At 41.8% G+C, this 23,092-nt stretch overlaps 2 protein-coding genes across 2 annotated transcripts in view; both read left to right on the plus strand.

The window, feature by feature from the left end:
* Positions 1–23,092, plus strand: part of LOC122870258 (low affinity immunoglobulin gamma Fc region receptor III-like) — a 1,099,642-nt gene that overhangs the window by 514,344 nt on the left and 562,206 nt on the right. The gene's annotated exons all lie outside the window — the stretch shown is intronic.
* On the plus strand, positions 3,427–22,780 carry otud4 (OTU deubiquitinase 4). Its single transcript, XM_044185063.1, is given in 22 exon segments — positions 3,427–3,877; positions 4,277–4,360; positions 5,988–6,038; positions 6,190–6,236; positions 7,748–7,820; positions 8,697–8,778; positions 8,986–9,148; positions 10,433–10,487; positions 10,615–10,717; positions 11,565–11,629; positions 11,715–11,816; positions 12,774–12,952; positions 13,121–13,247; positions 13,663–13,737; positions 14,862–15,627; positions 16,463–16,984; positions 16,987–17,162; positions 17,197–17,341; positions 18,411–18,451; positions 19,177–19,834; positions 20,030–20,106; positions 20,701–22,780. Coding segments are annotated over 22 exon segments (4,179 nt in total). The 5' UTR covers positions 3,427–3,739; the 3' UTR covers positions 21,151–22,780.

Here is a 23,092-nt window from a genome sequence, read left to right on the forward strand (position 1 = left end):
ATCTGGCGCCACCTGCTGGTGGGGTTTTAGCGTGTTCACGGGTTTGTATTCAACATGCTAATTCTTAATAACACACTGAAATGAATAACAGACGTCCACGAGGTGAAGAACAGAGGATGAGCTGAATCCAGATCAGTGTTAGCCAACACCCAGTCTGCCTTCGCCTCTTAGCACTCTGCTGAAAATCAATACTGCTGGAAGAGATGGAGGAACCACAGAAGGCCGGAAACAGGAGAGAAAGGGAGGGATGAGAGGCGGAGGGAGAGTGTAGCTGAGCCACAGAAGGATGGAGGAAAAGGAAGGAAGCACCATCGAATAATTGATGGGAGAGAAAAACAAACTATTTATTAATGGAATTTAAGAGGTTGAAGTCATGGATGGATATCTGAATGGGCCCAGTGGAGGAGGAAGTATTCAGATCCTTTACTTAAGTAAAAGTACTAATACCACACTACAAAAATACTCGAATACAAGTAAAAGTCCTGCATTGAAAATGTTACTTAAGTAAAAGTACGTAATCAGGCAAATGTACTTAAATTATGACGGTGTAGTCCCTCATTCGTCCAGGAGTGCTCCATCGTAGAAAAGGTTTCAGTCGTAGTCGTCTGGACGCTGTTTTCAGAATCAAGACGTTTCGGCTCCCATCCGGAAGTCATTCTCAATTGTGAAGAAAATGGTTGAAAAATTGAGTAAACTACATTGCTTAGGATGAACGAGTTTCAGAAACTCGTTCATCCTAAGGACAAGATGCCCACACAGAAACAGAGCAATGTAGTTTATTCAATTCAATGCAGTGAGGAAAACTGCAAAGAACGGTACATAGGTGAGACCAAACAGCCACTTCACAAAAGACTTTATCAGCACAGACGACACGCTAACTCGGGATTGCAGAGCGCCGTGCATTTGCATCTAAAAGCTACAAACCGCACATTTGAAGACAGCGAGGTGGAGATTCTTAGTAGAGAGAAGAGTTGGTTTGAAAGTGGAGTCAAAGAAGCCATTTTTGTGAAAAAAGAAAACCCCTCTTTGAACAGAAATGGTGGTCTGAGATTCAATCTGCCCAAAGTTTACCACAGTGTATTAACACCGTGGTCAAGCCAATCACATGCTAATCAGGTACTTAACAGTGATGAGGGAGGTGCAGCCAGAAAACAATAGGCCTGATTACTGATTACTGGGCCATCATGGAAACTATTAGGTCAGTTTCAGGTGAAACTAGCTAATCAACAGATACTCAGGTAGACTCCTTCCTGAAGGCGGGGCTTATGTAACACAGAGTAGCTTAAATTTCTGAGTTATCAGACCATTTTCACAATTGAGAATGACTTCCGGATGGGAGCCGAAACGTCTTGATTCTGAAAACAGTGTCCAGACGACTACGACTGAAACCTTTTCGGTACTTAAATTATCAAAGTAAAAGCACTCAATGAAGAGAAATGGCCCCTGTGAGTTAATATCTAATGATATACTGTATATATACAGTATGCAATTATATATTATTACTCATGCATGATGTTTAAGCAACTAATGATGATTTTCATTGTAGATTAATCTGCTGGTTATTTTCTTGATTAATCTATTTAATGTTTGGTTTGTAAAACGTAAAATAAAAAGTGAGAAATGACGTCAAAATTAACCAAAGCAGTCTAAACCTCAAAATTATTCAGTTTACCGTCGTTTAAAACGAAGAAAAAACAGCAAATCGGGCACATTTGAGAAGCTGAAACCATGAAATGTTTCATTAAAAATGACTTTTAATCAGTTATCTAAACAGTCGTTTAAGCTAAAAATTTATAAACCTGTTTGGTAGTTTCATTTTTTACAATGCATCATGTGTGTAAAAACTTAAAATGTAAAGTAACTAAAGCTGTCAGACAAATGTAGTACAATATTTCTCTGAAATGCAGCGGAGTAGAAGTAAAGTGTCATGAAATGGAAATACTCAAGTAAAGCACAGATACTTCAAATTTGTACTTAAGAACAGTACTTGAGTAAATGTACTTAGTAACTTAATTACTCCTGATTCTTTAATAGCCATATTTTCCAATACCAAGTCAGATCTAATATTTATTTATTATTATCCTTCCACAGCAGCTAACTGCAGACTTAATGGTATGAAGTTTTATTTGTTTTTGTTTTGTTGTTTTTACAGTATTTCGTGAACATCTGTGAGGTGTGTCAGTGTGGATCTGTTGTGGCAGGAAGCTTTGGGAAAGATTTGTCTTCATCTCCGGCAAGTACAAAATACTAAAAAGCGTAGGATCAGTTTTCAACCAAGGTCGGGTTAACCTACAAAAATACCACAGAAGAAGATGCAAAATGGCCTTGAGCGCCCTTGTTGAGTTAAACTTGACATTTACTGATTTTCCTCTAACAGAAGAAGCATCAAGTTTGGTAGGACTAGACACGTAGGTCATTATTTTCAAAATAAAAGGCACCTTGACAAGTGTGCTAACATAGTTGAGAACTTTTCTAAACTGTTGCATTAGATATTCTTCAGAGATATCTATTCTAACCACCGTGGTAGCGCTTCATTTTACGGGTGCATAACTTTCTTGCAATTTCCTTAAAAGGTTTCCAGATAACAATAGTGTAATTTTGTACTAATTATGGGGGAAATTGTTTTTTATTTATTACTGGAAACTGTATTTTTCATATATGTTGAGTTGCATGCTTACCTGTTGACAAATTTCACATGTTTGCATGTTCAACAGACCTGACTGAAAGTGTGATTGAACACAATCTCTATTTCTGCTTATAATTACTACCTAATTCTATATTGTTAATTAATTATGTATATATGTGCCCTTCTAGAAAAATTCTAAATTGGGAAATTAGATTCATGAATGCATATTTCCGCTCTCCCTAAGTTTGTGCAGCTTGATGCAGCCCACAGTGGGCGGTGTCCTCCGGTGTGTCCACACTGTGATTTAACTCTGACCGACCACGTGGAGCTCAGGATTTCACGCGATTTCCCCCCGCATGTGACAGTCCTGCACAACAAATCAACACACTGCATAAAACATACAAAGTGTAGTTGTGGTTTCATTCAATATGTGTTCCTCTTAAAACGCATTCTTTATTAAATTATTCTAATGTTCGTCTATGAAGTATTACAAGTAGGCAAGGCTTTTATTTTGATAGCAAATACCGGGGTTTTTGTTTGATTCTGACAGGGAGGAGTTTATTTTGAAAAACCGAAAGTTGTGTATTTTTGTATTAGATTAAAGCGGATGAGTCATTAATCTTCTCTATTGAAATTATTTTTGTATTAAAAGATCTGACCAGTAGTTGTGTTTTATTCTAGTGGGCGTTTATTTTGGAACACTGGTATATATTTTAATTTACTTAGACTTTTATTTTGGTAGACAAACAGGAAATGCTATGACGCGTTGTGTCTAATTTGACACCGTAGAGCAAGAAGGGGGCGTGTCGCTAGTTGTTAGCCTGCCTGCTAACTCCCAGCTAAAGTTGACGGCACTACTTTCACTTTCTCACAATCAGGAATATCGTCTCTGGGATGAACAGGGCTTCTTGAAAAACGAAACTGGAAACGGTTGTTGTTGTCTTCGACACTCGTTAGATCGTAGATGTAGATATTTAACTCTCTTCGGGGGCGATATTGACAACTTGTAGCCAGTGGCGTCTTAAAGATTTAACCGCTAGCAGTCAAAACCGTCAAACACGCAGGTAGCTTGACTACTTTACTAGCTAGCTTTAGCGGCTAGCCCCCGCTAGCATGGACGTTAGCGGAAGCATGCAAAGTAATGAGGAGAGGGTAGAGAAATTAATGGATGACTACCTGAAATCAATAGGTTTGCATCGGAAGAAGATTGCCAAAGACGGCTCGTGCTTGTTTCGGGCTGTCGCCGAGCAGGTAAAGTGATACAACTGAAGAAAAAGCTAGCGTTAAGTTTCCAACTAGCTTAACGTTACTGAGCACAGGTGAAAAGCTGGGCTTGGTCTGTTTGTTGTGCTAGCAAGTGTCTAATGTTAGCCGGATACAAGTTAGCTCAAGTAAAAAGGTTTTTAAAATGCTAACGGTAAACATTTACAAACTTCACACTTTTTAAAGTGAACACTTAAATTTGCAACTTTTCGGAATTCACTTCTTAATGTAACGCAGATAAAGTGGTATGGGTTCAGACAGCGAGTACAAGTTTTAAAAAACTTGCTAAACAAATTATATATGTTAATAACTTTTGAATGTACGTTAACGGTGTGACATTAACTGTTATTGTGCGTTTGTCACTGTTGACCTTTGACCCCCGTCTAGGTGCTGCATTGCCAAAGCCTTCATACCAAAGTTCGTGCCAAATGTGTGGATTTCCTGAAGCAGAACAGAGAAAGCTACGAGGCGGTATGTACACTGTTGACTGACACCAGATGGCCCAATCAGAGCCTCAAACCTCCCCAGTTGTCATTAAAGTGGTTTTATTTGGGATTGGAGAGGATTGTTTTGTATGTCTGAGTGAAATGATCATTGTTTTTTTTTTTAGTCTGAAGTGGGATGTGGCGAACAAAACAAAGTTAGTTATTTTTGTGTTGAAAAATACAGAGTATTAGTGAGAGCAGCAGTATATTAAGCTCCTCTCTGTGAATCAGCAGCGTTACAAGCAACTGAAAGTGAGATGCAAATGTTGCTCTAAGCTGTAATTGATCCGGGATCAGAGAGAAATGTAAAAGTCATAAACGATTGCGACGCTGCGGGATGAGACGGCAGATTTTGCTTCTGTATTTGTGTTTATGTGAACCGAAAGTTTCGCGACTGACGCTGAATGACAGGAGGAGGAACTGAAAGCAAAAGTTTTTGCCGTTTTTATGACGTGATGTAATAGCTACGCCTCACCTCGCTCTACAGCAGGGCTTTCCTACATCTCCCAGAATGCCGTTCAGCATCTTGCAGAGCAGGGCGGTGAACCGGTTGCCTTGAGTCAGATGTGCGTGTACAGGTGGATAAATGTGACTCGCAGGCCAACTAGTTGTTAAACATGAGGTGTGTTTGTGATGTCTTTGTCTAAAGCGCTGCGTGTCGCTGCATTGCATTCTGGTCTCTTCTGAGCTCCTAAAAGTGTAGATATTGGTCTCTTTGTTTGCCTCTTCTCCAATTCAATTAATTTCTCCCCCTTAAATGTCCTTCTTTCACCTTGGCACACACTTTCTGCAATCAAACTCCTCTGAAGCTGCACATAAAATGATCTGGATGTGACGTCATATTGTGGCAGTTATCCGCAGGAAGAAGAAGAAGAAGAAACAAACAACAGATACATAAATTTGAGCCAGAAATAAAAAGTAATTCAGCAGCAGATGACTGATTTTGTGTTTTCCTATAAAGGATCAGTTTGGTGTTATTCTATATTTTTCCTATCTCAGGAAAAGACCAAAACCAACAATGTGTTAGTCCATCTCGCAGTACTTTCTGACTTTCACTTCAGGCTAAGTAATTTCCTAAAACAGCTGGGCTTTTTTAGCAAACGTTACTCAAACGGGAGGAAAACATTCCTTCATCCTTTGGCCACAACGGTTTTCACTATTTATTATTAGCCGTCAACGATACATAGATGATCACACCAGACCAAAGTGTGTGTGTGAATGAGCGTGAGGGCTTAAAACAAACTCGATTGTAGAAACACGTCTGAAGGTGAATGTGGGACCAAAAACCAGCCATCAAAGAGGCAACGTGCAAAACATTCGGCTCCGAAACAACTGCAACTGTTAATACACGTGAGCAGTTTGCATTTAAAGGTTACAAAGTTAAGTTTAAAGTAATTAATAAATAGAATTTCTTTTTAAAAAAAGTGGTTCATTATTTCTGTATTTTTGCTAAACTGACAGTTACTCTGAAGATTTAAAATGCCATTTAAATATTGTGAACGTCACATAATGACTTGTTGAGGACTGCAAACACAACGTTTTAAGACTTAAAACCGCGACTTTCTCTTGTTGGTCTGCGTTGTTTGTGCTCAGTTGTGTTTTCTGTGTTGCAGTTTATTGAAGGCGACTTTGAGAATTACCTGTACAAGCTTCAGGACCCGCAGGTACGACAGACTTAATGATTCACTCCCTTTATTTTATTTTTGGTGAAATATTTAATGTTGTCTTGTTTGCTCTGTACGCTGTGACCGCTTATTGATGTTTGTAATAACTAATGTCAGTGCAGTGAAATTTGTGGTGCTCTCTGTTTTTCAGCAATGGGTGGGAGAGGTGGAGATCAACGCGCTGGCTGTCATGTACAAGTAAGAGTCGTCTAAAATGTGCTTTCATTAAAGATCTCATTAAAGAGAGAGCGATTTTCTTCTTCTGTTTGACGTGTTTCCGCATGAAACAGGATGCTGAGACTCGTCACTGTATTTGAAAATCAGTTTTCACAGAATACCGACACCGACACCAACGGACCTGCGGTTTAAATGATAGGAGGTGGTCAGTTGTGTCACCCCTTAATCTGCTATAACCTGCTATTTTTTTTTTACATTTTCGTACAATCCGTAGTGACCTCATACAATTGAAAACAACCTCTGTACACCTGGATATGTTACAGGTACAGTACGTTGAAGGAAAGCACAACGTGAATAAAAATGAAAAAAACGCCCGCACACTAAACGCTCAATATTGTAAGATAAGTTAGTGAAGGAGTGTGAAAAACTCGCACACATAGTGTCTTGTTTACTGATGGATTACATATTTACAGAGTGAGACGTTTCCAATGCGACCTTAAAGGAGCTAAATGAAAGAATTGGCCACTTGTTGAATTCATACACCAAACAAATTGGGGGCAGGACCAGAGAGTTGCTAACTTAGCTTGTCACAATTCGCTACCTTTTTTTATAAGCTATCGCTAAATAGCCCTTTACTCGCTGTCTCCAGCGGTGGAACGCAACGCCAATGTTAGCTCTTGTTTTGCTTTTCTTTCTGTCGCTTCTTTCTTTGCCGCCAAACGTGTTTTTTTTTTTTTTGTCCTCGGGGCGGCGCTACTTCTTCATCCTCTCATGTTGGACTGAGGGCAGACTGGACGCTACAGTGACTCACTAGCGCCTCTTGAGGTACGAAGTGATATAGCTTTGTATATTGCTCGTTAGCTAGCTAGCAACGCAAATGGTCTTTACTTAGCAATTCACACACATTCGTACACTGATGGCCGAGGCTACCACGCAAGGTGCCAACTGCTCATCAGTCCAAAGAAACGGATTAACACACCGAAGGCTCTCGGGAGCAATTTGGGGTTCAGTATCTAGCCGGGATCGAACCTCCGACCTTCTGATTAGTGGACGACCCGCTCTACCTCAAAGCCACAGCCGCCGACATTACACTTCTTCACATTCTGGTGATTATTTTATTTTATTTTTTATTTTTTTAATGATTCAAACAAAAATTCTTACATATAGCTCCTTTAATCAGGTACATGCTTTGCTATACTTCAGGTAAAAACATACCTGTATTCAGTTTGCTTCCCTCCAGCCCACCGGTCACACGTCAGGATGTGTTGAGACATTTGTTCAGTTATTTGACAATATAAAATGCTTTTTTTGACATGTATTGGTTTCGACTGGTAACAATGTAACAACACACACAGTGAGTTTTACAGTAGAAGTTGATCTACGTTTAGATTGTGATGAGTAATCTCTCTCCTTTTTCCTCCAAACGGCGTTCAGGGTCAGATGTTGATGAGTCATCGAGGCTACACTGTCAGGGGTTTCCCACGTTTCACTCCTCGTTCTCTCTCTATATTTGTCTCTCTGTGTTTCTGCAGGAGGGATTTTCAGATCTTCCAGGAGCCCGGCAAACCGGCCGTCAATATCACAGACAACAACTTCAAGGACAAGGTGAGACTGAAACAGTTCAACGCAGGTCCAGCCAGACCTTTTCGATCTTTCTCTCCCCACCATTGGATCTGTTAGTTCAACTTAAATGTTGTGCAGCTGTTTAAACTCTTTATTTTATATTTCCAGTCGCGGCGGATCCCCGACTTTTTAAAGATACCGTGAAAGAGTTTTGGAGAAAATGTTTAAAATCTAAATATTGGAGTCTTAAAATTACCTTGGGATTAAATGTTTCCCTCTTTAAGACAACATAGCTTATACATTGAGTTACCAGATTATGCAATCGAATAAAACATTATTTTCATTATTGATTAATTTGCCAGTTATTGTCTCGATTAATAATTTGATCTGTGAAATATAAGAAAATAGTGGAAACATGGTGAATCAGTGTTCTATAAGCAAAACAAAGAAAAGCAGAAAATTCTCACATTTGAGAAGCTGGAACGAGTGTATTCTTATCATTTTTGCTTTAAAACGTGACTGAAACGAACACTTGATTAGCAAAAGTGTTGCTTAATTTTCTGTCGATCGACTAATCGTTTCAGCTTTACCTGCAATAAATCATATCATTGTCAGGTCAAGACGGTTTTATTCATACAGCCCAATATCACAAATCACAATTTACTGCTTTACAGTCTGTGCAGCACACGACTCTGTGCTTAGACCCGCGATTCGAATGAGGAAAAACTAACAAAAGCTCTTTTGTGAAGCTTTATAACAGTTTTTAGGCATATAATTATAGATATATTCGTTTCTATTCTGTCCCCAAAGGAAGTAGACAAAATAAGTGTTTCAGTCATTAAATATTTTTGCACTTTGATTCCCAACAGAAACTCTTTCACGCTGAACTTTAAAGTCTTTTTGTTTTTCCTGTCTCAGGTGCGGTTGTGCTTCCTGAACGGGAATCACTACGACAGCGTTTATCCCGTCAGCTACATTAAGAACGCTGCTCTCTGCCAGTGTGAGTGTTTGTGGTTAAATTCATCAGGACGAATGTTTCTTAAACTGAGGCTCTGGGCCCAAAATAAGTCACAGTTCTGGAGAGTCGAGTCCGAATGATGGACGATTTTATTTTCCACATCGTCCACTCCTGTAAATCGTGTCTGTGAAAAATCCCAGCAGCCATTTGGCTCGTTAGTGACTCTGTGAGTCCTTCTGTGTCTTGTAGCCATCCTGTACGAGCTGCTGTATGACGGTGTGTTTAAAGTTGACCGGAGCTTTCTGGGTCCGTGCCAGCGGATCAGCCGACCCTCTGATATCCTGAGTGACGACATCATGGCCGCCTGCGGCAGCAGCGACGAGTCCGACTTGGACGCTGGCGAGGGGCTCCGGTAGGAAACGTGTCAATTACCTTTTTAAAGCATTTTCATGTAATTAAACTTATTTACAAGTTATGTGGTGAAGAGAATCTAAGCTCTGAGGTCTTCATTCATTTAAAGGAAGAAAGAAGACGTCATGACGGTTGAAAGCTTTGAATCATTAGTAAGTGGACCCTTGAGTTTAGATTTTCTTCACCATATATTGATCCCAAAGTTAAAGAATGAACTTCCGTACACAGATTCATAATAACTAATTTAGCTATTTATTATTATAGTAATTTAAGCCCAGTGCATTTACTGTATTTAGTTGCTCCTTTGCTTACCTACTTATTTTTTCAGTCACCATTTATTTATCTGCTTATTTGTATACTATATTTCTTTTTTACTTAGTGAAGTACTAAGAACTTGCTGACATGTTTTTAAATTTTTTATTCGTTAAGAGAGAGCCAGTGGTGGAATGTACATTTACTCAAGTGCTGTACTTAAGTACGAATTCGAGGAACTTTACTTGAGTATTTCCATTTTATGTAACCTTCTACTTCTACTACATCTCAGAGGCAAATATTGAACTTTTTACTCCACTACATTCGTCTGACAGCTTTAGTTACTTTTCAGATTTTCATACACTTCCTGTCCAGTGAAAAACATGTATCTCCAAATTTGTTAAATTTAATTTTTCTGATGAGCTGAAGGATGAAGAGTTTCCTTCATGTGCTGAGAAAACTCTCCTCCTCCTGAAGCCGAATAAACTCTTTAACCCCCCCTCGGATCAGCTGGGAAACGCATCGTCACAGAGCTGAAAACAGGCTGTTTCTCTCACGAAACGTTGACTTTTTAGAGATACGTGGTTCTCACAGGACAGCGACACTACAGACACGTGATGATCTTATAGACCATGATGCATTGCTGCAGGTTAAACTGCCCAACAGTATATAAAGCAGATAAAATGAGCTCAACCTGAAACATCTGCAGCAGTAAAATGCAACACACACATTAATGCAGAAACATCAGATATAATAAACACTGACAGGAGCGTTTTACTGCACAGGGACGACTTTTACTGTCAGACTTTAGTACGTTTAGCTGATAATACTCACATGCTTTTACTTAAATACAATTTTAAATGCAGGGCTGTTATTTGAAGTGAAGTGTTTTCACAGTGCAGGTTTTAGCGCTTTTACTTAAGTAAAGGATCTGAATACTTCTTCCACCACTGGAGAAAACTTTAAAACTACATATGCAATCTCATGATGTGTGTGTGTGTGTGTGTGTGTGTGTGTGTGTTTTATGACGCAGGGTAGAAAACGGAACAAGCATGACGGCTACGAGACACAACAACCAAAGTTACAGGGTAAAACACACAAACTCGCACACACGGTCAAAGAAATGTTATCAAACTCCTGTATACACCTGCTGAACTGCCTTGGTTGTTGAACACATTATCATTTAATAACTGTGTGTGTGTGTGTGTGTGTTAGGGCCGCGGGCGTGGCCGGCTTTTGCCTGAGAGAGTGCGACGCTCACTGAACCCGACTCTGTTCAGAAACATAGAGTACGACGTCTGGCACAAGACCAAGAGAGGTGACGCAAAGGAAGCACACTGAACTGCCTTTATTAAGCCAACAGAACAGCTGATCAATTGATTAGTCTGTTGACACAGAATGTATCAATCCAAACTCTTTCTGCTTTCTCCTCAAGCATGAAGATGTTCTTGCATTTGAATTTTAGAAATGGTGAGGTGCTGCTCAGACCAAATAAGCAGTTTTAAAGACGTCACTTTGGGCTGCGGTGACTTGTGATGTGATATTTTCTACATTTTATAAGAGAAGCTTTTATTGATCTCCAGACGGGAAATTCAGGGGTTACAGCAGCACAAGGACGGAAAAAAGTCCATAAAAATAAAGTAAATTATTATTTTTTTTTAAATTAGATTATAAAAGTAGAAACTATACAATTAAACTCAAAATTACAAGCCAAGAGTGACTTAGTGGTGCGATTAGTAGCAGCTAAGTCTTGTATACTTAAACAGCGTACGCCAGAATAATATGATAAAGTAATGACACTTAGTGTTTGTCTGTATTAATATAGAAATATAATGTAATAAAACAGTAACATAATATAGTATGGGATATAAGATATAGTGCAAGGTGACATGAAGTACTATAGTATAAAATAGTAAGTAGTATAGTCCAGCAATATAGAGTATAAATTATAATAAAGTATGGTATGAGTGTAGTACACTATATAATAAATATAGGATAATACATAACAAAATATATAAACAGACTGGACAGGTGGGGTAGTGTGAACAGTGAACAACTAAACCATTAATTTATTAATCACAAAAATAATAAATGATTATAATAAGCACAAGTTGCGGCCCTAAAAAGCAATTTTTTGAAGTTTTTGGTTTGTTTTTTACTTTTAGCACAACAGAGGATGGACTACTGTATCGCTGCTGGGATGCAGTTCACTGTGGGAGACCGCTGCCAGGTGTGTGTTCGGCGTCCCGAGTTAAACTCTGCTTCCTCGAGGGCAGTTTTCACATTATTTGTTCGCGTGTGTGCATCACCTGTAGGTTCGTCTCGATGGCGGAGGACGGAACTACAACGCAACCATCAAGGAGGTGCCACCCAACAACGGCCCGGTGACAGTTTACATAGAAGAACTGGGCAGAAAGTAAGTCACACTAACAACACACACTACACTGTAGGTGTGTGCAGAGGTGGAGGAAGTATTCAGACTAATACCACACTATAAAAATACTCTGTTACAGGTATCCTCAGATTATTATTCCTCATGCATTAATGTAAAAGTTACTGCTGTAGCTGTTGAGCTGGAGCTCGTTTTGAACTGTTTTATATCGGACTGCAGCTATTTTCATTCTGGATTCATCTGCTGATTAGTTTCTCCATCAATCGATTGATTGTTTGGTTTGTAAAAATCCTGAAAATAGTGAGAAATGCCTCCACAGTGTTTTGTTCTGTCCGACCGGCAGTCCAAACCTCAACATTATTAACAATACAGTAAAACAATTAAAAGGAAAAACAGCAAATCTTCATATTTGAGAAGCTGGAATCATGAGATGTTTTTACATGAAAAATAACTTAAATGATGTTGCAGATTAATTTTATGTCACACATATTAATCGACTAATCGTTTCAGCTGTACTTATTTTATATTTAGCATATTTTATAAGCTCTTCATATGGTTTGTATGTAAACATCGTAATTTGTAAAGAAACTAAAGCTGTCAGATAAATGTAGCGAGGTAAAAAAGTACAGTATTTCCCTCCGAGATGTAGTGCAGTAGAAGTATAACGTGGTATGAAAAGTCTCCAGTAAAGTACGAGTACCTCAGATTTGTACTACAGTACTTGAGTTGTGTGTGTGTGTGTGTGTGTGTGTGTGTGTGTGTGTGTGTGTGTGTGTCTCTGTGTGTCTACGTCCTCCCAGACAGGTCAGCTGTGGAGTCTGTGGTCCTCCCAATGAAGAGGCTCAGCAGCTGGAGTACTGTGGTCACACACACAGACAGGCACACAACACACATGGACACACACACACACACACACACACACACACACACACACCATGTCACCTAAACACACATTTATAAACTGTTAAACTGACTGAAAATCCTTCTCTCCCTCTCAGAGTGGGAGGAGAGGGGCAAAGGCAGAGGCAGGGGGAAGCACGTCCCAGCATCCTCCTCTGTTTCCCAGGCGACAGCACCGGGCTCCAGTGGGCGCGTGCAGAAGCAGCACTCGTGGCCCCCGCAGGCCACCGTAGAGGAGCAAGGAGGCGTGAAAGCCAACAGGTCAGTGTGTCGACAGTACGTATACCAGGCACCATAGTTCATCCCCAGTTTTAATTTATCTTCTGTGTGTATTTTTATTTGAACATTAGAGTATGAGGCTAAAAAAGAGACACACTAGTAAATGTTGCGAGTGTTTAACGGATATTATAATATGTCTGTTTCTTATAGGAAGAGCGCGGTGGAGTCTGCTTTCGGTCTGACGGAGAAGGAGCGTTTGGCCAAAGAGGAGGAGGAGAGGAACGTGGCGTTGGTGGAGATCCAGCTCAGAGACGAGCGCAGCTTCCCCGCCCTCGGGGTGAGTTAAAAGGCGCCGATATGTGGTCAAACAGATGGCGTGTGTTTTTACTGGATGTGGAAACACTTACAGCTTACATGCTTATACATCATCTGCATACAGGGGGAGATGACAACATTAAGGCTGGTTCTTACCTGAGGACCTAAATGAAGCCTTTTGCTTACATATGACTCATTAATTTACATTATATATATATATAAATAATACATATATGCTATTTTTGATTATCAATGTGTAAAAAGCTGGTACTCTATTTTACAATCAGGACAGAAACTGCAGCTGTCCTCCTGAATTGGCTTACAGCAACACACACTCTTTGTTCTCCTTAAAAGATGTTGTCTCAGTGAGTCAGGGGTGTTTCAGTCTTTTTAGTGACCCCCATAAATATGTTTTTTAATCTTTTTCCACCCCTCAGACCCAGCCTGGGATGCAGGGTGATGGAGGGAGGAAGAAGGGAGGAGAGAAGAGAAGATCCCAGAGAAACAAGACGGTACGTTTGTTCATCGCATCTTTTATTCAGTAGTAATGAACGACCACTAAGAGTCAAATCAACATGTGGTTTCAACACTAAAGCACAATTTTAGAAATAGCTGCAGTTTTCCAACTAATGCAGCTGTTGGCCCTCAAAATGGCGCTAGAAATCCCCAGATGAGTCATATCTGGCGCCTCTACAGGCGTCATCCCTTTGAGAGTTAATAAAGATTTTTCACCAGTCTGAATAAGTCCCTGAGCGGTTAATTTTGAGAAATAACTGCTACTAAACTATAACCTTTTGCTAAATCTGAGGACATATTAGTCAAATTAGAAACAGTAACAGTGACTACCTGATCTGTTCCCACCCGGCCTGATTCATACACACCGGTCTCGCACATTGTAACATGTCACGCTGTACAAAACTGCACAGTCTGTTCCACACTGTTGAATAACACCTCTGGAAGCTTTCTGTCTCCACAGTTTGTAAAAATGGCGCTGGTTTTTAATGCCAGCTGATCTTCGTTCATTCAATTCTTCAAACAACTAAATATAGCTGGTAGTGTTTTATATTAATCTAAATAGGGCTGCAACAAACTATTATTTTTATTATCAATTAATCTTGACTTTTTTGAAGTGCCCTGCGGAGGTTTTGACCACTCGTACCGCTACGGAGCCATGATTTTATGAGCTGCTCCCCCGTTTTGTTTGCGTTGTGTGCACACGAGGACAGTAGCAATGTGTAGCAGGGAAGAATCGGACCGCTAGCTGAAGGGATGAATGAGTAAGTATTGATCAGAGTATCACAGTGTGAGAGTGACGCTGCGGTTCGTCGTCTGGGGTGTGTGATTATGCTCTTAACGTGGTGATGAATAATAGCTTCTCCAATCCCAAACACAGCGCACGAGTGTTTCTATTGGCCCTCTCAGTCAAAGTTGAACAAAGGTGTATTCTGAGTCCGTCATGGCGGGGCGTACTGAAACAGGAAACGCATGCTTGAATTTGTCTTGCGGCGTGAATGTAAAACAGAGCAAATATTGGCAGGATGAAAGTGTAATGTAACTGTACTTGAGTAAAGTTTTTAGGGGGAAGCTGCAGATCAGTAGACGTGCAAACACTAATGTTTCTTCTGTGCTTTTACAGAAGAGTCCAGTTGAAGACGTCAGAGCGCCGTCTCCCTCTGCTGACGAAAGACCCAAATCCTCCACCCCGCCACTTGCAGCCGCTGCCACTACTGCGCCTACTACAAATACGACTACGCCCACCAACCCCACCCTTCCTGCTGCAAAACCTCCTGCTGCCCCGTCTGCAAACTCTGACTCTAAGCCTACTCGGCTGAGCTCGCTCAAGGCTTCGACCCCCAACATAAACATGGCTGCCGCCACCGCAGCTGCTGCTACAGCGTCCAGCTCCACCTGTGTTGCCCCAACTGCTCAAACAAACACACAGTCTTATGCTTTAGCTGCAGCTACACCGAGTTCTCCTCCCCCTGCTGCCCCGAACACTAAACCCTCTGTAACGGGTGGTGCTGTGCCTCACTCCGTCCCGTCCTCTGCCACTCTCTTCTCCTTCCTCACCCCTAATCTGCCTGCTGCTTCATCACCCCCAACTCCCCACGCCCTCTCCTCATCTTCTCCTCCCCCCTCCTCTTCCTCTAAACTTCTCACCTCCACTTCTTCCGCTCTTCCTCCTAGATCACCTGCCTCACCTCGTCCGTCTTCCTCACTTCCACCTCCCACATTTATCGCTCCCATTGCTCCCTCTCCCGCCGCTGCACAGGCCTTCCTCCCTCGTTCCTCCTCGCCTGTCTCCTACCTCCCCCACTCCCCCAGTCCACCACCACCACCCTCCTCATCCTCTTCCCCTCTTATCCATCGCGAGGCTCCACCAGTTTCCGCACAAACTACAAGTAAGAAATCTGTTCAGTCAGACTTAATTTTTTAAATAGGTGTTTTTACTTTTAAGTAGACACATGCGTCGTACGAACTAGTTAGTTAGTTAGTTAGTTAGTTAGTTTCGAGCATACCCCATTCATCATTTTTATAATTATTTATTCTTTTTACGCCTTTATTTGAAAGCTGATAGCAGAGAGATGACAAGAAATTAAGGGGGAGAGAAATGGGGAATGACATGCAACAAAGCCACACTCGAACCGTGGATGTTGCTGTTCACGGTCGGCGCCTTAAACCCCCGTGAACACCGGGGCAGCCCACACCCCCTGCCTTTAGACCAAAAGGCTTCAGGAAAAACATTGTCGTATCTAAGATGTTTTACAATCAGACATCAGGTCTCAGGCACTGGACAAACCATCATCAAACAAAAAGTTTAAGAGTGAACGCGGCATCGAAATACTTGGGTTTAGGCATCTCTCTTTCAAAATGAAGACCTGATGTCTAAAACCAGTGATGTCGGACTTTATAAAACTTTGTTGGACTTGTTTTTCCTGAAAGCCTTTTAGTTTTTAGGAAAGATGCTGTTTTGTCTGGTGTTTAAAACTGACAGTTAGGTCTGAGGATGTCTTAAAATGTGTATTGTACCTCCTCCTCCACCTTTTTTATACATTATGATAGGTTCGGGTTCAATGTGTCGTTTGACGTGTGTCTCAGCCAAGTCAGGAATTTAAGGCACGATGATCGTCACATCTGACATCATCATATTAGATGGCATTAAGCATCTGAAAGCTTCTGTGGAGTTATTTGCTAATAATGTCGCTCCTCGTCTTCATGTCTTCTCTCTTTCTTCAGATTCTTTGCCAAATATTGGAGGTACCTTCCACGGCCAGGCCTCGCTGTCCCAAATTCATCCTCAGGTGTCTCTGCCCCAAAACCAGAACCAGATCTCTGTGTCCCAGACCCAAACCCAGGCCTCATTAACCCAGGGTGAGAAGCAAACCCAGTCTTGTCTGCCCCAAAACCAAATCTTGATGCCCCAGATGCAGACCGAGGCCCAGTCCTGTCTTCCTCACCCCCAGCAGCAACCTCAGTCCCACACTGAAGTGGCCTCTCTGCCACAGACCCAGGCCCAGCCATCTGTCCTCCAGACCTCCCTCCCTCAGGCCCAGGCCTCTGTCTCCCACCTCCAGCCCCAGTCTCAGGCCCAGTACCTCTCACAGTCTGAGGTGGCCCAGGTCCAGTCCTCTCACCCAGCTCCAGGAGCTTCCTACCCCCACACCTCCCAGGCCTCGGTTCCCGTCTCTACCTCTTTACAGTCCCAGGCATCTGTCACCCCTCCTCACCTCCACGTCCAGCCGGCCCAGGTCCCACATCCCTCCCCTCTCTCTCCGCCTCCCCGACCCATCCCTCTCTCCAATCTCAGACCCCCACCACTCAGAACCAAACGGAGGCCCCGCTCCCTCCCGCCCAGCACTCCCAGGCTCAGCCCGAGTCTCCGGCTCATGTTCCCTCCCAGCAGTCACACCCCCCCCTCTCATCATACCCAGTTACAGTCTGCACACCCCCCTCCACCCCCTCACCACCAGTCCATCCCGGGAGCCGTTCCTCTGCAGCAGCTGTCCCAGCTCTACCAGGACCCCCTGTACCCCGGATTCCCCCAGGGGGAGAAGGGCGACATGGTTCCGAATCCACCCTACTCCTCCAGCAAGTCAGGGGATGACCTGCCCCAAGGTGAGCTGGATGAAGTTATTCAGATTATTATAATATTATATTATTAATAATTTAGTATCGCCTGAAAGTGAGAAACTAGAACCGGAGAATTTTCACCGTTTTTTTTTTAAAAAGTGACTTAAATCTAATTGATTTATGTTTAGACAGTGTTTGTAATTGAAGGTGTTAGTCATAGTGTTTTACAGAGCAACAGAGGGGAGAAAGACAAATAAAATTTAAAAAAATTTAAATTGATTATTTTTTGGGTTAATTGATTTAATCGTTTTTTCTATACAATGTCAAAAAAATTGTGATAAATGCCCATTAAAAGTTCCCTGAGTCCAAAACCCAAAGATATTCCAGCAAATAATTTGGCATTTTTGCTTGAAAAAACGATTATTCGACTAATTGCTTCAGCTCGAACTTTTATTACAAATGAAGCAGTATGACTGCAGTGTCTGAGCTAACAGTGAGAGAGCATACTGACACAAAGGAAATAATAATAGTAGTGTAGAATAGTTATATAGAAATATTAATGTGTAATACAAAAGTATAATAAAAACTGCACGTCACCGCGGATGTCTAGAGTCAGGACCGATCCGGGGAATTTGTCATGGATCGGTATCGGCTATTTAAAACCCGATCCATTTCTGATCCTCCGTCTATTTACGGCAAGTTCGCCAGCTGTCGATCGACACAATGTTTTCTGTAAAACTCAGGAACCGCACAGTGTCATTAAATTAAAGGTGTTGGTTCAGGATCGGGAGCAAAAAAAAAAAAACATGATTGGAAAACTTTCCATGAAAACTATAATTTAAATTTTTATGCTGACATTTTTGAGATTGCAGCTTTTTTTTTTTTACCTGAGCAGCATGTACATGCAGGAAATCCTGTATGTCTGAACAATAACTGAGAAAACAAAAAAAATTTAGAAGTAAGGTGGTAACCTGAAGGCTTTCACCCGAATATGTTTTAAAATGTAGCCTTTCCATAGGTGTATCCAGGTGCCAGCTACCAGCACCACTGTACACAAGGTGATATTTGTGATAAGTGCTTGATTGAGCCTGAACCTGATTTGTCTTCTCTGCAGATATCAACATCTTGAGGTTTTTCTTCAACCTGGGTATCAAGGTAAGAAACTAGATAGTAACTTAGAGTGTACAAGATGAAAGCTTTTGAGCTCTTAGAGCGCGCACGCCCGGGTTCGAGTCCTCACACATTTCCTGTCTCTCTTCAGCTGTTCCTATCAAATAACAGCAAAAAGCCCCCCAAAACAAAATTTAAAAAATAAAATCTGATATTTAACAAACACATAAACATTTTGATGAGGATTCCCTAAATTTGGTCTTTGAAGAATTGTGAGCAGGACATTTTACAGTTGAAATATACATTTTTTGGGGGGAAATATGCTTATTAACATTCTTGGAGAGAGTAAGATGAGAAGATACTTTTCTCATGTTTGTATGTGAAGTATGAAGCGACAGCCAGCAGCTGGCTAACTTAGCATAAAGACTGGAGACATGGGGAAACTGTTAGCCTGGCTCTGTCGAAAGGTAGCAAAATCCACCTACCAGCACCTCTAAAGGTCACTTAATAACACGTTGTATCTAGTTTGTTTAATCTGCACGAAAACAGAAGTGTAAAAATGACAATATGCTGTTTCATGGGGGGGATTATGAGCCAGACTCTTTCCTGGTTAGGACCAGAAACTTCCTGGAGTCTCCGCTGGTTGCCTGGTAACCAGGGCCAAGAGTATGTCTCAAAATGTCGAACTTTTCTTTCACACTACGTCAAACTTTTCATTGGTGTCAAAAGCAGAAAGGAGCTGACGTTTACTCCTGCTCTCTTCTCTCCAGGCCTACTCCATGCCCATGTTCCCCCCTTACATATACCTCCTCCCCCTCCAGCAGGCCCACACCCTGCACCCCAAGCTCCCTTCCCGATCCCCCTCCCCCCACTACCCTCCCTCCAACACCCCCACCAGGCACCAGGAGGTGTACCCACACCCCCAGTACCATCCGACTTCAGCATCAATGCCACCTCAGTACGACCACCAAGCCCCACTCACTGAGCCCCCCCATTCCAGTGACCCCTCCTTCAACCAGGCCGGGTACCCCGTCACCCAGCCTCCGCCCCACAGGATGTCGCTGTCATGGCAACAGCACCAGATGCACCCACCCAGAAACCCCAGCTACCAGGGTGGGTATCCCACCTCAAATCCACCATATTCGGTTCCCCCACCCTTGTCTCAGGGCTACCACCCAGGTCAAGGCCAGGGACACCCGCTGTACACTCAGAGCGTGCCTCCATACCCCCCCTCTTCGCTGGGATATCAGTCTTCATCCACGCCTGAAGAGCTCCAGGTGAGCCAGGGGACAATCGAGCAGCGTCAGCCCGCCAACGGGGACATGATGTCTGGCCAAGAGTCCGGCCGAGTATCTGGTCCTCTGGAGAGTCGTGCTGCTGCTAATGTGGCTAATGCTAACAATAGAGCAGTGATGGTACCTGGTTTTGGTACGTAGACAGTTTTTATTTTACAAGTCCAAAATAAAAGGTTGAGACATTTTAAGATTTGCACCAAAAAAAATAAAATCTGCTTAATGAAGGCTTTCAATTTCAAGCTGTAACTGTTTTTTTTACCACCAGGGGGAGCCAAAATATAAAATGTCTCGGTGCAGCTTTTAATATGAAGTTTTTCTTTCCCATCAGCCCTCAAGAAGGAGCAGGGAGAGAGTTTGCCCAGAGCGGTGCTGCTGGTGGACCCGCCACTCAACAACAATCCCATAGTACAGACCACACACATACACTCACACAGATAAATGATGTATTCTCCACAGCTTTGCAAAATCACAGGGGTCAAATGCTCAATATATAAAATGTAGTAGGACTAGAAGTAAGTGTAGTAGTAGGAGGAGGTATAGTATAGGTATATTATGATATTAGTATAATTATGTGTATAATGTAGGAGTAAGGGTAGTGGTAGTAGTTACAGTGGTATATTAATAGTAGTTGTAGTCGTTAACAGTGGTATTTTAACAATAGTGGTAGTAGTTGCAGTGGTTGTTGTTCTTACAGTGTTATATTAACAGTTGTAGTCAAGTGGTATTTTAGTAGTTCTTACAGTGGCATATCAACAATAGTAGTAGTAGTTGCAGTGGTTGTTGTTCTTACAGTGGGATATTAACAATAGTTGTTGTTGTTGTTGTTCTTACAGTGGTATTTTAATAGTAGTAGTTGTTCTTACAGTGGTATTTTAATAGTTGTTGTTCTTATAGTGGGATATTAACAATAGTAGTTGTTGTTGTTGTTGTTGTTGTTACAGTGGTATTTTAACAGTAGTTGTATTAAATCAAATTAAAACCCGTCTGTCTCTCTCTCAGCTGGTTTCAAACCATGGCGTCAAGGATGTCCCTGTCGCCATGACAACCATGAAGCCCAGCAGCACCCCTGGCTCTCCATTACCTTATGACGTCATCTCCAAGACGACCGTCTCCGGGGACAACACCCCCTCCCATGTTTATCGAGCCCACCAAAAACCAATCAACCCCCACAACACGTACGTCTCACTGGGGACACCGGAGCCCGGCCAGGTGGGTTACCTGCCGCCTCTGTTGTCTGTCGGCTGCAGCACAGAGGACTACAGGGATGAGCGGATGGGATTCAAACCGTCAACGTCAAACAGAGGGTCGAGGAGGAACTACAGAGGAGGGGGGAGAGGGAGGGGAGCCCATGATCCAGGGAGGGGGGCAAGCAGGAGGAGACATGTAGAGACAGGGGCGGGGCTTAACTATGTCCAGTTTAACTCTTCCCACGGGGGGAGGGGCCGGTAGAGAGGATACTAGCTCTCAGCCAATGAGAGGAGAGGACACAGGAAGGTGTTTTTTGTTTTTCTTCTTTTCTTCCCCCCAAGCTTGTTTGGTTTCTGCTCATTCTTGCTCGGACATTTCCTGCTTCTTTTTGACGCCTTTTTTTTTTTCCTTCTCTTCTAATCGTTTCTTGTCGCCTCACCTGGAGATCTGATTGGTGGATCGGATTGATTCCACATAGAAAATGTGTGCTAGAACCAATCAGTTCGATCAATCGTCTCGTCGTCGTGTCTTCGCCTGAATTTCGTACCGATTCGGGGAATCCGAAACTCCATTCGTGTATTTCGATGTGTCGCAATGCTCCGGCTCGTTGCGGAAACTATCAAGCTTATTATTAGCTAGCTCATTAGCGTAGCATGTTAACAAGTGCAAGGTTACATGTCATTTTACATTTCTCAGCAGTTAAACCACGCACGGATGTATGGATTTAAAGAATCAAACTGTAAGTGTGTTTTGAGGACTACAAACATGTTCAGAGTAGAGCTACATAGAGTTTGCTGACATGTTGATGTCACGTGTCCCGTGGTAACGTAACGTTTTGTACTAGGAAGTTTGATTTGACCAGCATCACATTGCATTTTTCGTTAAACGAATAGCTAGACATTTTAGGGAAATTTTCCCTTTCTTGCTGAGAGTTGGATAAGAAGATTGACACCACTCTCATGTCTGTATGTTAAATATGAAGCTGCAACTGGTTAGCTTAGCTTAGCATAGCATAAAGACTGGAAACGTAAGGAAACAGCTAGCTTGGCTCTGTTGAAAAGTAACAGAATCCACCTACAAGCACCTCTAAAACAATGTGTGTAAAAACAATGTGTGGTTTTACTGGGGGTTATGCTAGGCTAGCTATTTCCAGTCTTTGTGCTAAGCTAAGCTAACCATTTTCTGGCTATAGCTTCATATTTACCGCATAAACATGAGTGGTGTCAATCTTCTCACCTAACAATACTTCCAAAATATGTAGACCTGTTTCTTTAATAGCAAGTCAAATTTCAGACTCTCCAGCATCCCTTGAACGCAGCATAACAACTGAGAGCTTAGCATGTCCATAAAGCATCAGACATTTAAACATATTTTAAGCAACAACAAAAAAAAGAAAAAAGCAACGAGTGTCAACCAAGTGTTAATCTAAGTGTCTGTTAGCACTGTGAGCTAAAAACAAACGAGTTTTAAGCGGACAAAAAATAATTTAATATCACAAAATATAATTTGAGAGCGGCTTTAAGAGTTGTATAAAACCACAGCAGTATATGTAGATCTGTGGTTTACGTGTGGACTAGGTGTGCGGACTTTCTTGCTTTACGTTTAGTTTTTTTTTTTTTTTTAATTGTTCGTCTTTCCTGTTGGTTTCATGTCCTTTTCCTTTTGTGTAATTGTCTTTTTCTTCTTACTGGGTTTATTTTTCTTTCTCTCATCACGTTTGATCGATTCAGAAAACTCTTAGAGATCCAGTGCCTTACGTTTGCTACTTTTTACTTGTCTTATTTCTTTTTCCTTCTGAGTTTGAGAAGCACTGCTGTACAGAACAAAGGCTGCTGTTGTCTGTGTTGGATTTTTCTATGCGGTTGAATAAATAAAACTGGTTCAGATGGTGCTGCTGCTTTTGTAGCCGTCTCTCGGTTTTATGGTTAAATCCAGAACTTCCAGCTGGTCGACGTTCATCTCGTGTTATCATCACGTTTGAGTCACAGAGCTAAAAGCATCCAGTTTAGCTTAAAGACAAATCCCATACCGCTGTTTTTAAAGGTATTTAAAGGTAATTGTTTAAAACTGTTAACCATCTGACTAAAAAAATATTTCGTTATGAAGATTTTTAATCTGATAATTTGTGAAACAATTCCCCAAATCAAAGACGGTAGCTGTAAATGATTTATCTCCTTGCTTGTTTTGTACAAGGCAAAAATGT

This window comes from Siniperca chuatsi, linkage group LG22, assembly GCF_020085105.1.
Source record: "Siniperca chuatsi isolate FFG_IHB_CAS linkage group LG22, ASM2008510v1, whole genome shotgun sequence".
Classification (NCBI taxonomy): Eukaryota; Metazoa; Chordata; class Actinopteri; order Centrarchiformes; family Sinipercidae; genus Siniperca; species Siniperca chuatsi.